At 53.1% G+C, this 15,849-nt stretch overlaps 1 protein-coding gene across 1 annotated transcript in view; it reads left to right on the top strand.

Moving 5' to 3' along the window:
* LOC141928546 (uncharacterized) overlaps positions 1–14,980 on the top strand; it is a 41,396-nt gene extending 26,416 nt beyond the window's left edge. The window contains exon 5 of the mRNA XM_074836940.1: positions 14,330–14,980. Within this exon, the coding sequence (XP_074693041.1) occupies positions 14,330–14,489 (160 nt within the window). The 3' untranslated portion in view covers positions 14,490–14,980. The remainder of the gene's footprint in view (positions 1–14,329) is intronic.
* Positions 14,981–15,849: the final 869 nt, after the last annotated feature.

The raw sequence follows: 15,849 nt of genomic DNA on the forward strand, positions 1-15,849 counted from the left end.
GCTGTGTGACAGCCCAATGGAAGCTCTCTGCAGGTCCCCCTGCCCGAGGAGCTAGCGGTGACACATTTCTGACACAAACAGAGAGGAGATGCCGGTGTGAGATCCCAGTCATGTCATCTGGGATCAGGTACCAAACCCAGCCGTGGCTGCAAAGCAGCGAAGGAAGCAGCTGCCCCGAGCTCTGGTGAACATGATCCAGAGCTAATCCCGGGGTGTCTGCTCCCCGTGTGTGCCTGTGGCGAGGTGCCATCCTCAAGGTCTCCCAGCCCTGCACTGTAACTGCTCCCAGGGCTCTGTGGCTCTGTAAATGCTGCCAGAGTGATACTGTGGATGCCGGAGGGATGCCGGCTGAGGATGTGACGGGTTCACACTGGGCTTGCAGTCAGATGACGGGTGCCAGCTTCGCAGGGTGCAGGCACAAACATCTCAGGGGGATTCGCTTTCCTGCAGAGCCTATTGCTCTCCCAGGAAGATGGAAAAATTCTGGTGCTAAAGGGATGAACACTGTCTGCACTTTGACGGCAGACATCCCAGGAACCATAGAGAAAAAAAGACACCCACTGATTTTATTTTTTTTTTATTTCTCCCTGTTTCTGTCTGCCTATCAGCCTGTCAGCCAGCTAGATGCTAATCCATAGCAGCAGCAGCACAAATAAAGCTAGACTAGAGGGATGCTAATTTATGCCTGGATTTCATGCTTTGTTTTACTTCCCCACTTTATTGGACAGAGTAGGCTTTGTGAGTGACGTAAAATGTCGCGTGTGCTCTCCCCATGGCAGGTTCCTGCACATGCAGCAGGAGAAGTTCATTTCTGCGTAGCCCTTGCAGCCTTGCACGTGCCCTTCTCTGCCTCCACTGGGTCATTTCGGGGGGGTCGTTCCTGATAAACCCCCATCTGACAAGGACTCGCTCTAAGTTTTGTTGCGCTGAATTTGAAACCCAGGGATGTGTTTCCAGTCTCATCATGCTTTCTATGATGGTGCCAGCATTTATGCATCTAAACTGTAATTTTTTACGCTCTTGCTGGGTAACCAGACTACAGCCTCTGCAATTTGCATGAATAAATGTCATGTAAAATCATCCGTTCATGGGTAGTGACCAGCCGAAAAGTTATGTTGTGAGACAGTCTATTCTGAGTGATCTGCAGAGATGTTTAATGAGATGTTGAGATTTATGCCTCTCAACATCTGAGGGGAAAAGCATGTATAGATTTAAGGTCACAGCCTGGAGGTGACCCTCCCTATGTTGTGCAAGTAGGTGAAGAGTTTTCTCACTTGTTGCTTGTGAAACCCAGAGTGTTAAATTGGGCTGGTGAGCAAAAAAGCCTTCAAAATGCACTGCCTTAGAATAAAGTAAAATTTAAAGAATAGTCAAAGAGGTGTTAATAGCGGAGGGTCTTGTGTGGTTTCTTGCAAGGGTCTTGCATGGGATCCACACTGGGACCTTTGGGGTATTGAAAAGGAAGATTCAGCCCCCAAAGACAGGGAATGGATGTGTTGAAGGATTGCTGAGGTCTTCAGCTCCCGTTAGAGGTAAAGGGAAAGAGATGTCCAAATACCTTTGAGGTTTTGTGCTTATGAGGCTGGTACTGGCTCTCCTCTGCAGCCAAGGTTTTATGAGCAAAGTGGAAAATGACCGGTGAAGGAAAGAACAGCTGAGATGGAGCTGAAGGGGGCTTTGAAATGTCCACATTGATTGGGAGCTATGAATCCCCCTGCTTTTTCACTCAACTTTTCCACAATTCCTGCTGACCTCTGCAGAGAAAGTTGGGGGAAGAGCCCAGAGGTGGGTCTTGTACCAAGGTCTGCTCTCAGCTTCATTGGTTTAAATCCTAAGTGAGGATTTAATTGCGTTCAGTAAAAGCTGCCCAAATTTACATCATGGAAATGAGAGCAGAATCGTGAGTGTCCTTGTTTCTCTTTACCATCAAATAGCTTTTCTCAGCCTTGAGTCCTGGCAAGGACTGATCTCTGTAGGGTTTTATTTCATTCGGTGTCTGCATTGCCCTATTAAAACCACAGCTCTGTCCCCGAGTCCCTACGTGTCACTATATGTCGAGTGCTTATTCCTGTATATTGGGGCAGAGGAATGTGGCAATAAAAGAGCTCACAACCACTTGTTCGGATAAAAAGCACCAATTTGTTTACTTGGCAGTAGCTTCCCTTTTCTAAGCAGAAATGGTTGCACAAGTGACTTTCGTTTTGTCGCAGTGGTTGTGGGAAGGAAATGTTTCACCATCATGCACGTTCTTGGGCTTCTGTGTGTCATTTTGCCCTGCCTTGTTTATAGCAATATCCAGCAATCTCTTAGCTTTCGTCTTATGGAAACCAAACAAAGGTCCAGGTGGTGGATCTGGCTGCAGGAGCAATGTCAGGGGAGCTGGGCTGCCTCTGCCACACCAAGGCAGGGCTCTTTTGGGTTTGCATCACAGCTTTTCTCTTCTCTGACTAAGCTGATGGACAGGAATAGTTTTGTACTCCTAAGGTGCATCTGTTTCTGTAGGAGGACGTGGGATTGTGGCATTTGTGTTTGCAGCTTTTACTGGGCTCCTCAACCAGGCTTTCTTTGGGCTGATATCTGCTCAGATGGGGGGAACCTCTGGGCGGCATCACATCTCACGTTGCACAGGTCTCCACGTGCAAACACCATGGGTGTACGGAGGTATCTGGCTTTGTGCGGGTCTCGGAGCCAGCCTCTTTGAGGTCTCTTTGTTTTGTCTCCCTCTGGGTATCTTGTGCAGATGCATTTGCATATATGGAAAACGTTGTCATCATCTTCTCTCCCTCCCCAGCTCCTGTTCCCTTTGCTCTGCCGACTCGTGGGCATTTCCAGCTGAACGGTGTCTGCCAAGGCCAGCCAAGCGTGGTGGGGCTGGGGGCTAACACCCCCCATCTGCATCTTCGCTATTTCCTTCCCCAGGCGTGGCTCGGGGTTGGTCAGGGCATTTTTTCCTTTCTTTTTTTTTTTTCTCCTGATATTTAATAACTAGCAATAGGCAGACAGGCGGGTCCTGAAGGGAGTCTGGTCCATTCCCTGAGCCCCCAGCCCTGACTCCCTGCTGCTTCCTCCCTTTCTTCTTACACTGTAGTGTGTCTGGCAGCAGCACCAGAGAGCAGTCCAAACTGCACAGCGAGTCTGCTCGCTCGCTCTAATCCACAAGGCCGGGTTTAAACACTTTGTGTCCCTGCCTGGAAAGCCTTGGAGTGGTTATACCAATAAATCCCTTTCTCCTCCATGAAGATGTCCTTCCCAGGGCATTTTAAGTCACTAATCCTCTCCAAGGCATCTCTGGCTCCATCTTCTCTTCCCAAAACTGTACCTGCCCCTCTGCTGCTGAGGACTCGAGTGCCCTGAGGCTTCTTCATCCTTCCAGTCTGCCATCTCTCCCTGGACCTCTGTGCAGCCTCCTGCTCCGGCTCTCACTCCGCTGTCCCACTGTCCTGCCGTCCCGCTGCCCGCCTCGCGCTGGGGACAAGCTGGGCCATTGGAGCGGCCGGGGGCGGAAGAAGGGGGTGGAGGAGAGACAGGGCAGCTGCGAGGCTTGTGTTAGTAAACACTTCCTTGGGTTCACATTTTAATTCCTTACCCCCCTTCCACATCTTCTCCCCCATCCTTTCCCTTTTCTATATGCTCACACAATGAGACCATTGTCAAGGGGTGATTTGAATGAGGGGTCTCCGGGCATGTTCCCAGCATTGTCAAACAGAGTGGGAAAAAAACCACAACTCCAGCCTAGCCAGGAGGACCAGACCAGACTGAGACAGATGCCTAAATTAGTGACAAAGCCTTTTGAATGTCCCCCCTAGACAAGGGTTGCCTTGTGCATGCGTGCGTGTGTGTGTGCATGCTCGTGGGTGTGTATTTGTGGCTGGGTGGCAGCTTGCATGTCTCCCCATGTTAATTAGTTTTGCATGCATGTCTGATAAGGTGCCAATGAATATATTTGTACTCCTTCCATTGGCAAAAGCTGTCTCGGCGGCAGGGGAGATGCGGGGTGGCGGGGGTGTGCTCAGTGCAGCCTGGCAGCTTGGGGTAATTGAGCTGTGCGGAGCTGGGAGAAGAAGGGGTGAGGGTTGCTGTGACTTTTGGTGCACAGGCAGGGCTAGGCTTCCCAGCGATGGGATCTGCTGCTTTCGTTGCAAATCATGGAGAGTTTAAAAGAGAACTGAGGCTTTTTTTGGTTCACTGGGTCTTTCTCTTCATCTTTGCTGATTGTCTGGCTGAGGGTCTGTAGGCTCTTTCTTCTCCTCTGCCCTGTGTCTCTCTCTCAAGTCTCTTAAAAGATGTTTGTTTCCAATGGATTTGTATCCACCTTTGTGTATACACATACACATGCGATCACTCACACAAAGCCCCAGCAACAAAACCTCTGCCTGCTTCTCCAGAAAGGGAGTCAAATCCGCTACCAGTTACAAAATATGGGAGGGAAGTGGAGTGTGCGGGTGCTGGGGGTGGAGCAGTGGAAACAGGCAAATGGAAATGCAGAACATGAGTTGGAGAGACAGAGATAATGTGCATTGTAAAGGATTTATCAACATTTGCTCAGGATAGAGTTATTAATTACCAATGCAGAGAAAAGTCTTTCTACATCCCCAGTGTATGGACCAGCACATAATGTCATTCCTAGAGTGCTGTTATCATCCATCCATCCATCCATCCATCCATCCATCCATCCATCCATCCATCTGTATTCTGTAGGTTCACACAAGAATTCATTGTACATGTAGGGCTGTAAATACCAGTTCACATCTAATTAATTTTCTGCCTAAATTAATTTTGCATCCTTTCTCTTAAATCAACAAGACTTAAGAGCCCACATACATTGCTTGAGCAGACTGGGAAGAAGCTCTAGAATGGGCCAAGATGTCTTTTCTCCCCATGCTCCCATCTGCTTCTGAGCAGCTGCCGGATGCCGAAAGAGCAGGGAATTACATGGCGCGAGGCAGCTCTGAAGCGGAGGTCATTTCGGGAAGGTTAGCTGCAGCACGAATTGTCTGCTGTGGATTTTGGGGGCACCCAGCTTCATGCTGTTTCCCATCCTCTTTGCCTTCTTTTCCATTCTTGGGTCCTGGTGCTGGCGGTGAAGGGATGGAGAGCAGGAGCAAACACACCGTGGTGCAGGGCTGGTCCTGCAGGGAGTTTGGGTGGGAGATGGCTTGGTCAGAGCAGCAGAGAATGGGGTTGAGTCCTTCTGATGGGCTGGCTGGGGAGGAAAGGGAAGGTCCTGATGAACAAGAGAAGGTGGCCATTGGCATCAGCAGGGTTTGGGTTGGGCAAGGGCTGATTCCTCTTCCTCCACTGGCTCTGCAGCTGCACTAGGCTTTCCTCTGCGGCTGGGAGAAGAGCTGGGAGGTGACATGAAGAGATGGTAGAGTAGCCAGGGAGGAGAGTTGAAATGTCCCCAGCGGGGCAGGGTGGGCTGTGGGAAGGACAGTTCTCCTTTGTGCTCAGAGAAGTCCAGGAAGGCAGGTAGGGCCAGGCTGCACCTTCCCATTGACCTGCACATGGCATCTGCGAGGGATCACTCATGGCCAGCCCCAAGAGTGCCCCAGAATCCTCGCTGCTGTTCCAGCAGTAGGTACAGTGGGCAACTCATGAGTAATGTGCAGGAAAAAGGGGCTCCCGTGAAACGCAGGTCATCGAGTTGGAGAACAAAGGCAATTTCGTGTGACTTATCAGCGGTGCCTAATTGCGCAGGGTGAATAATGAGCAGCCAGGGAGGCAGCACTGCAGTCCCTCCCGGCAAGCTGCAGCCGGTGGCCGACCCCAGCGTCTGGAAACCCTGAGTCGGTACCAGCAGATCCTGGGCATCCTTGGAGAGGTCCAGACCCAGTGCTCTGCATCTGTGCTCATTTTGGAGCTGTTTGGGCTCCTCCATTGCAAAGTAATTGTGTGAATCCCACGTGGACGTAAGAGGGGAACCTGCCGCTGAAAAAAGTCACTCTGCGATTGCTCGGACCTTTCCTCTGCTCACAGGGTGAATGTGTCATCCATACCTGACCCAGGTGCAAGGTGGCCTTTAATCACAAAGAAGAACCAGGTACCAGCATCCTGCAAAGGGCTGGCAATTCCCTCCCTGGCCAGTGCCTTGTCCCCAAGCAGGGGCCTTTCTGGGAACCCCTTCCAGCTGATCTCCCACGCCTCTGCCTTCCTCTCCCACTTGCACATCCCTGCCTCTCCTTAATTCTGCTCCCAAGCTCTGGGCAGGGCTGTGGAAACCGCTTTGTCAGAGCTCCTCGCCAGGTTGATTTGCAGGAGGATTTTTTTTTTCTTTCCCCATTGGGATGACTATTCCCACACAAGCAAAGCCTCTTAATGAATCCGTGGCAGCAAAGTAGGTAATGCACTCGCCCTGCCAAGGCTGCTTGGCACAGCTGGAGTCACGTAATCGGGCTACGCTGCCAGCCGGGGACAGAGCAGGAAGAGTTAAACTGAGGACAGTGCAGGGACAACTAATCCCCAGCAGGAAGAGTAGCTGAGACCTCCCTGTCCTTCATCATCCTCCCCCTCCATCTACGCACTCTTCCTCCCTTTCCACCACATCCTATTCCTCTCCCACATCCTCCCTTTTCTTATTTCTTCTCCCATCTTTCTCATCCTCCTCTTCTCCATTGCTTTCTCACTCCTCCCCCAGGTTTCCCTCCTGCCCCCCCTCTCTCCAGCTCGGTCTCCTCTCACATGCTCCGTCATGTCTCCAGAGCTGGTTTTCGAGTGGGACTGAGGGACGGTGTATTTGGGCTGCGGTGGAGGTCACAGCTATATGGGGATTGTTTAAAAGAGATTTGCCCACATCCCAGCCCATGTGACCAGCCTCAGCTGCAGGTCTCTCTTTCTTAATCTGGAGATAAGCGTGATTATCCGAGGAAGGGCTGTTCGGAGCTTTGTAACTGTGACAGGGGAGCTTTCAAGTCGCACTTTGCTGGCAGAGCAGCGTTTAAAGCCGGGGAATCAGATTCCAAGCGTGGCTTTGCATCTCTTTTCTGCTGGGAGCATGGTGCAGGGCTGGCAGTGGGGATGGGAGCTTTATTAGGACTTTGCTTATGATGCGGAAAAGGAGTTAGGGGAGGGAAACGGGGGGAAGAGGGAGGTGAAAAAATCCCAATTCGCCGTTTCCCCATCAGTGGTGGCACAGGAGAGATGCACTGATTCAAGGGGACAGGCCAGCCTGAGCCCTACTGTAAAGCAATAAGGTCCCACAAGCCTGGGGTCTGGCTTGCTTTTAGCCTGGGGTCGTGTGTCCTTGTTCTGCGCTCCCCCGGCTCGCTCCATCGAGCCCCTCACACAAGAGGTCTCTGGGGCCCTGTTTGGAAATGAAATGCTGTTTTAGCAGCTCCCATGGCACAGCTTCACTGGCCGAGATGGCAGAACCAGCTTTGCTGCCCGACAAACACGTTGTGCCCCAGCGCTCAAGGCAAGAGGCTCCCTGTCCCTGTCCAGAGGAATATTTGCTGGAGATGGACCCTCATGGGGCATCTCTGCAGCCAGGGTGGGAATACAGGAACGTACAGCAATTGTATAGTTTAATATCGTATTGATGTCTTGTATTGCTGGAGGCTGAAATATTTAACATCTCATACAAGGGGCACTGTCCCCGAAGATTTCTTTCGCTGGGACAGGCATCAAAATAGGGTTTAGTGGAAATGTTCAGCTCTGGAGCAGGCGCTGCTTTGCTTCTATTTGTAGACGAGAAACTCAGAGCAGAGACTCATAATGGCACTTCTTTTGATGGAGATGGGTCAAGGAGAAAGAAACCTGGATGCACGCCAGGGGCGGGAATCTGGGGCGAGGTTGTATCAGGACGAAGTGCCAACGCTTTGGACCGTCACTTGGGCAGGACTCACTGTTCTTGCCATATCCTCCTTGGAAATGGTTCAGCTTCCAGCGCGGCAGCTGAGGCCAGCCTGATCTGAAGGACACTGTGAATCCCATGTGCTCCCCCCACCCCCCATTTTTAACGGGTGGGAATTTGCAGTGAGAACACCAAGCAGCTCCTTCGCCTGGGTTCGGTTGTGGAGGGGCAGTTGTTTGCCTGTGTTAGGATACCAAGGGATAGAAGACACCCCTCTTCTTCCTCTCCCATGAAGGCACAACTCATTTTTACATCATTCTGCCACAGTGGCTAGCCAGCCTTAAAGCAGCCCAGGACATGTACCTGTGCCCAAAGATACACGGGTTAAAACATGTGTCTGCAGGGCAAGTAGCTCAGTTTACCCCCACCGGTTGCAGAAGGGAAGCGGTTGCAAATGCATCATCTTGAGAGTGAGCTCTGAAACATCTCCCACGTTGTCTGCATGTCCCCGGAGCCCCACACAGCTGCTCTGTGGGTGGAAGCTCTGTTTTCCTTGTGCCCCCGTGAACTTTATTTTTTGCTATTTTTCTTTGTGTGCTGCTTAGATGAATCCTCTTCAGTGCCTACAGCTTATTCCAGGGCTTTACTGAGGATCTGGCCAACACATGTAGCCTTACTCCAGGGCATGGCTCCTGAAGAAACTAGAAGATGGACACAGCATATTTTTCATCTAGTGACTGTAAGACCAAACAGCCCAAATCCCAGCATGCAGCCGTGTTGTGGAGATAACGCCCGTGCCACAGGGGAGAATCTCCCTCAAGATCCCACAGCCTCGGATCCGGCAGCGGGACCAGGGGCAGGAACATGTAAGTGTTGGCATGTGCAGGCAGGAACATGTGTACACTGGGGCAAGCGTGCCCATCTCTGCCTGCCCGTGTACCAGCCCATCTCCGTGCACTCGCCCCACGTGAATCTGCCCCACACCTGCCTGAAACATGGGTTTGGGGCTGTAGGGTGACTGCGAGGGCTGATGGTAAATTTACTGATGGTATATGGAGGGAAGCACAGTAGAAGGGATTAATGGAGAGATGCATTTGGGTTGCAGCAAGGGAAGGTTTCCTGGTGCAACACACAGGAGAAGGAGCTAAAAAAGGGAGCGGTGTGGTAGAGACGGGTGTGAGATCAAAGGCTGCGCCAGGGCTGAGAGGGAGGAAAAGTGGCAGCCAGGAGCAGTTTGTGTTCCTGGGTGCTAGGTGATGCCAAGGAGAGTGAAGGAAAAGCACCGGCTGCTCTGAATGAAAGCCATCGAGAGGGGAGACAGGAATGGGATGGAGGGGACCAAGCAGGCATCGCAGAGCAACGAGCACCAAACTCGGTGTTTTTGAAGGACCAAGTGGGTGGCTCTCCATGCTGGGGTGAAAGGTGAGGTGGAGAAGAGGGCTTGCACCCAGTGAGGATGTGCAAGGTGGTCATGGCCCATGCATGGGGAGCCAGCACAGGGTCCTGCAAGCCAGAGACACAGGGTGGCTTTGGGACAGAGGAGCTGTCGTAGTGCCAGGGTGGGTGGTTTCCCAAAGGTGAGCTGAGCCCAGATGCTGAGATGTGATCAACGTTTCCAGGAGAGAGAGAAGGAGCTCCACAGTTGAGTTGGGAAGAGCTGAGTCATTTCTCCAACTACCACGTTAGGCCAGATGCTGGAGTTTGAGCACAAGCTGGACAATAATACATGTAAGGGACTGGAAAGTTCATTCTCCCTCCTGTGCCTGCCCAGCACTCTTGAGCCACGACTGGGCTGCAGCCCACCCTGCAGCACCGGGACCCTGTGGGGACCAAGGGGTCCCTCCAGGGACCGAGAGGAAGGGAAGAGCTCTGGCAGCTGTGTTCAGATGCTCCTTAACTCACCTGAGTGTCCACCATCGCCGCACAGGCAGCTGAGACCCAGGGGGGATTCAGGCCCTTGCTATCATTGCTGTTGTTCGGGGCCATTTCTTACAAGGTCCCTGACACCTCGGTATATGAGTCTGGTTTTTGTGATTGATTAAAAGCAAAATCCTTGACCAAAAAGTCATAATCTCACAACCTCATTGCCATAGTAACAGAGGTCCTGAGGACACCTCTGAAGTAGGTCACAGTGGGTCCCGTTTTGCTGCATCTCCTGGTGCAGCAAAATGGCTCCAGATTCAGGGTGCACCCACCACGGTCCAGCCAGGCATCGCCCTGGTGCAGCCCAGACCTGCTTAGGGAAGGCCAGGCTGGAGAGCTGCCCACCAGTGACAGCACCCAAGGGTGCCAGGGGCTGTCCTGCACCCAGTCACGGGAAACTTCTGTCCCTCCTGCTGCCCTCATGCCAGCTTGCTGGTGTCCCCCAAGTCAGGGCTCCCTTCTCAGCCTCCCCTCTCCCCATCCCCCACCACCTCGCTGCCTCCCTCCCCCCTTTCCCCCAGCGCCTCTCCTCCTGCTTTGCATAATTTTCCATTTTCAGTGTCCCCTTTTCTTTTTCTCCTCTCCATATGGTGCGTCCCCCTCTCTGCCTGGCGCAGGAGCCGTCCTTAACAAGCTCAGCAAAGCCCTCTCTCTCAGGGGCTGCACATGAAAGATGCTCTGTAAAAACAGAGGCTGGGACAGAGCCCCCCCTTTTTCCCCCTTGATTTATATGGGGCTGGGATGTGGGAACGTTTCTGGGTCACACTTTGGAGCCACCGGGTGCTCGTGCCTGTTCTCTCCAGCCATTCAGTGCAGACCCCTAAGGCCAGCTTGTCCCCTGCCTTTGATCTGCAATGCAGAAAAAGCGGCCAGGGCAAGTCTGTGCCTCTGGTCTAGCCCAAGCCCTCGTTTCGGCTGGCAGAGAGGGATGCCCTGTGCCCGCCACACGAGGGAGAGGCCATGCCCTTCCCTCTCAGTGTCCGGTTTTCAAGCCAGCTATTTCAGCTCTCTCCTACACCCCTGGCACCACGAGGACCTTTGGCCCCACCAGGTCCAAGGTCTTGGCGAAGCAGCAGGTCATGGGATTTGCGATACACAGCAACTCGTCATGTCTAACCCACCACTGCCCCTCTCCTGCTCCGCCATGGATGCTTGCCAGCCAGTACCCGGCCAGCCAAGCCAGGGACCGAGAGAAGGGTGCTGGGGCTGGTGATGCCTGCCCAGCATTTGATGGGTTAAGCCGGTCTCCAGCTAATTTCTCCCAGCGGCTCCCCTCCTCCTCGCACTTCTGTATGCAGCAGGCAGGGCCTCAGCGCAGGTTCCTGCACTGAGCTGTTGCCAGGGGAGTAGTTAGGCGAGTCTGAGCTATGCAGGGAAAAGGCCCGGGCTGTCAAAGTGTCTGAGATGAACCATAGCCCGGTCCCCCTGCAGCTGGGCCCAAGCATGCATCAGCCCTTGTTTGGAGCCTGGGAATGGCAAAGCCCAGGGAGGTTCAAGGGCAAACTTGCTATTCATTAGTCAGGGGTCCTTGACGTTCCCACTCTCTGTCTCCCTTCTTCTTCTTCTTCTCTTTTCTGTCCCTCTTTTGACAGATTCCTGGGTGCTTTTGGGGAAAACTCCCCTCCTCCTCCTCCTCCTCGCCCCGGCAAAAGCCCTCCACATAAACTTCCCCAGCAGACAAGGCAGGAGGACAATAACGGCAGGGCCACGATGCAAACGAGAGCCGGCAGAGCAGCCACATCCCCCGGGTGTCCTTTCTCCCCGGTCCTCCCCACGCTGCCGCGGGAAAGCCAGCCGATGCATTCATTTTGCTCATCTTGCCCATCGCCGATGTTTTATTATCTTGATGCTTGCAGGAAATTGTAACTTGAGATAAGAAAAATGTCAGCCACCTTCTCCTCTCTCCTGTAGCCCAAAGCGCCAAGAAGTTCCTCCGTAGGAAATGTAAATGCTTGCCCAGGTGCACAGGACGAGCACGAGATGGAGGGAGCCTCGAGAGGCCCTGCAAGCATCTCCGCCAGGAGATAAAACTCGCAGCGTAGGCGTAACACAGAGCCTCCCTCCCGCCCCGCCGAACAGAATATTTCATAGCTCTTAGAAGCTGAAGCTCCCTTGTAATTATCCAAAGCAAACAGCACGTGTTATTAGTTTAAAATTATTTTTTTTTTTTCTTTTTTCCCCCTCCCCGGGCCCCTGGAGCAGAATGGAGGTGTAATTGTGCTAAGGAGTTAGCAGGGGAGAGCACAGCTTTTGGTCACATTCAAGTTGGAGGGCTTGAGCCAGGGAGGCAGTATGAAAGGCTGGTATTTGCATAAGCAGCGTGCATCCCTACAAAAAAGAAAGATATCAGGGGCCTGCAAAATTCAATCAAGGCTGGGAGGGAAGAAAAAAAAAAAAAGGAGGGGGGGGGGGAGGGAGGGGGAAAAAAAAATTGACAGTGAAAAAGGTTTTTCTAAGTAACACCCTGGCGAGATTAAATTGTCCAGAAAGTTTCTCCATGTGAGCCGGTGAACCGGAGGCTGGGCTGAGGGCAGGGGAGGAGCGGGGTCCCTCCTTCCCAGCCTCAATAGGGATAGGAATCTGATTAGGCAGAGTGTCCTGCATCCATTTGCCATTATTTGAGGGGTATTTTTGCCCTTCGCACTGCCCAGAATTGCCATGGCGGGGCAGTTTGTCAGTGTATAAACCTCAGCACTGGCTTTGTTAGGACATGGGGAGGCACGGGAGCAAGTGCTGGGGCAGAAGCTGAGCTGTAATTGCAGTTATTTATGCATTGTTTTTTGAAAAAAGAGAGGGATAATAAGTCCACATGCTATTTTGTGGGATGCTTTCCCTGCTCAGGGCACTGGGGAGGGAAGGCAGCGTTGGGCTGGGATCAGGTCCTGGCAAAGCCCTATTTTTGCAGGCACCCACAATGCTAGGCTGAAGTCTGCCCACAGAGAAAGTGCATGCAGGAGGTTTGGGCTTTCCTGAAGTTTACATCACATCAGTTGGGTCAGTCCAGCCCCTCCTGCCCCCAGTTACTATGTGCCAGAAGGTGCAAGCCCACCGGGCAGGCAGGGCATCATGTCCAGAGTAGGTCGATGTCTCGTACCAACGAGCATCCTCTTGATCTGCACCATGGATGAGTTTCTCTGTAGGTCACAGCAATCTCAGTCTGCCCAGGTGGAGGGCAGGGGCTGTCACTGCCCAGGGCAGGGCTCTTTACCCTGCAAGGGTTTTCCCTGGCGAGCATGAGGGTTCAGCCTCCTCTTCCTCTTCTGGGCTTCGGAAAGCACCCGCCGCTGTTCAGATCTCGTCTGCCCTGACCTCAACATCCTTGCCAGCCGTGGGGGGACATTGGGGGTGACTCCTGATGTCACGTAGGATAAAGCAGTGCTGAGCCTTGGCTTCTTGCAGCCTGGGTCTCCCTACATACATGCCAGCGTGGGGTCTGTCCTCTTGGCACACTAATTCTCCAGAGACAGGCTGTGGTCCTTCCCCAAACCCATGCACGTGGGGTGGGTTTGGCTTCTGCCTCTCTTAAGTTTTAGGCTTGCTTCAAAGTTGCGAAAGGGAAGGGATTTTCCTTGGATTTCCATCAAGTGCTTTATGAATATTGCAATAAAGGGGTTACAGAAGATCTATTTTTAAGAGAGAGAAAAAATACCCATGAAAATTGAAGCCTAGACCCCAGAATGTAGAGTATTTGCACAGTTCAAAGAGTTACGGTGGTTCATCCAGTCGCAGCCCGGGAACGTCGCGGTGCGACCTACAGCAGATCACATGCCAGCTACTCCCAGGGCGGCTCATTAGAGAGCCACACAGAAGATTTATCTCTTAAAATGGGCTTGCAAATATTTTATAAAATTTGCAATATTTTATAAAATTACAATTTGGTGCAATAAAAAGAATAAATTAGCCAGCTGATGGTTCCTTTTGCACTCTGGATCCAAGTGTATTCAAGAATTAGTTGTATTAGTCTTTACTCCTTTCAGCATAAGTTTATAGGCAAAGCAAAGGGAGGACAGCAAAGGGATGGGACTGGGTTTGGAGGCTGTGCTAGGGGATCACCGTGGGGAAAGCACAAAGGAAATGGAGAAAAAAGATCAGGAAAAAGGGAGGAGAACCTGCTGCAAGGTGCAAGATGTGTGGGGCAAACCCCAGGAGGTGCGAGGAAAGCCGAGAAGGGGACTTTTCGCTGAGCATCACAGCTTCGGCTCCAGCTCGGTGGCTTGGTATCACTTTCTCCAGCCAGGCAAGGGCGCCGAGGGCAGGGAAAGTTAACACGAAGATTAAAACATCAGAGGGCTGTGCCTTTAGTGGCTCTGACATGCAGAGTAATCCCATGCCCCAAAGCCTAGGGAGGAAGCACAAGCGGCAAGCCCTCCCCTGGCTGGCGGTGTGCGGGGCAGGCGGGCGCAGGGGGAGCTCGGTGTCTTGGGGACCGCGGCTTTGCCAGTCAGGAGCGGGGTAAGGTGGCCCAGAGCTGTGGGAAGCATGTGGTGAGGAGGGAAAGAGGTCTGGAGTTTCACTCCATCAGTGAGCCAAGTTGGTCTGTTCTCAGCTGAGTGCCACTGGACTGTTTCCCTGCCAGAGATTGTAACTGCTCCATTTTGTTCCTTTCTTCCTTCCTAGATCCCAGGGAGTGGAAAAGGGACTTTTCAAGCCTGGGAGTTCCTTCTTGCAGTTGGCTACCACCTGCCCAGACTTGCCGTCTGACATCTCCAGGTTTCTCCGGGAGGGTCCTGACCTGCTTCTGCGATGGCTCCGGAGAGGAGGCGGCTTTGGCTCATGAACACAGAGGGTTTCTGCATCGCTTCGAGTCACGCCGGTCCAGCCGTGGGGAGGGAACCAGGGCAACACAGGGAGCCAGGGGATCATCCCACATCACTCCTGTACGTTGTCTTTGGTGCCCTAAATACCCTGGAGCGGGACCGCAGTGCTTAGGCAGAGGGATCTGAGCGAGCCACCATCTCACCTGTCAAAATACCGGGTGTGTGAAGGTTGGAGGGAGCTTTTAGCACTAGGCTTTGCTCATGGAGCAGAGCTCAGCCCTCGCTGCTCTTCATCCCTGGGTGTGCGGAGCTGCGGGAGCGCAGCCATCCCAACAGTGCTGTGCTGGGCACCCAGAGGACCGTGAGTCTGCCCGGGCCAGGCAGCCCTGCTGCTGTTTTATTGCACCCTATCTGTTCCTGTAAGAGAAACGTACTGGCTGTAATTCCCTCCCATTAAAATCCCCCCACCCCATGCACTGTTGAAAATAAACTCTCCCTTTTGCAAAAGTGAGCTGTGTGATTTGGTGCAGTCTCGGGATGGAGGAGGCAACGGGCAGAAAATAAACCCAGGCAAATCAACAGGGAAGGGGGAGCAGGCGAGAGCCAAGCGGCCGGGCTGCGCCGTGCCCCGCATCAGGCACATTTCCCTGAAAGCCCCAGCGAATCCCTCGCCGCTAAATGATCTTTATTTGGTCTGAACCCCGTCTGGGAAGTAACCGCTAAACCCAATGCAAACAGACCCCCGTGAAAGAATATAATGAATATGTCTCTCAAATGATTTGGAGCCCTTCTGCCTGCAGAGCAGGGTTCCCCATTGTGCCCGGCTCCCGGCGTGCTCGGGGCAGGCTGCGCGAGGTGGCCGCTTTCCCAGCTGAAATCCGAAAAAAGCAAACAATGGGTCAAGGCCGGCATTGTGCGAGCCCAGGCAGGCAGAAGGAGCGCAGCCCGGCATGGCCAAGTTCAAGGCTGGGCAGGGGGCCGGGCGTGCAGGGATGCTAATGGGGGCTGCGCGGGGGCTGGGGAGGCGCAGGGCAGGGGGGTCGGGGGCTCTGTGTGCCCTTATCCTCCGGGCCCACGAGCACCCAAAAACCACCTTACGGAGAGGCAATGGAGTGTGATTGCCCAGTGCAGCAAGTGGTGCTGGGGGCACTGGTGGTACTGGGAGGGATTTGAGTTGCTGGGGGGCTGATACTGCTTGGGGGGCTGGTATTACTGCGGGTGTTTGGTGTTACTTGCACGAAGACCGGTGCTATCGAGGTGTTACAGGGGGAACTGGTGTTGCTGATGGATATTACTGGGGGAACTGGTGCTATGGGGGGATGCAAAGGTTGATGATGGCACGGTGTGGGGCCCTGCTTGTCCAATTTGTATCCGGGGGGG

This window comes from Strix aluco, chromosome 12 (genome assembly GCF_031877795.1).
Source record: "Strix aluco isolate bStrAlu1 chromosome 12, bStrAlu1.hap1, whole genome shotgun sequence".
Taxonomy (NCBI): Eukaryota; Metazoa; Chordata; class Aves; order Strigiformes; family Strigidae; genus Strix; species Strix aluco.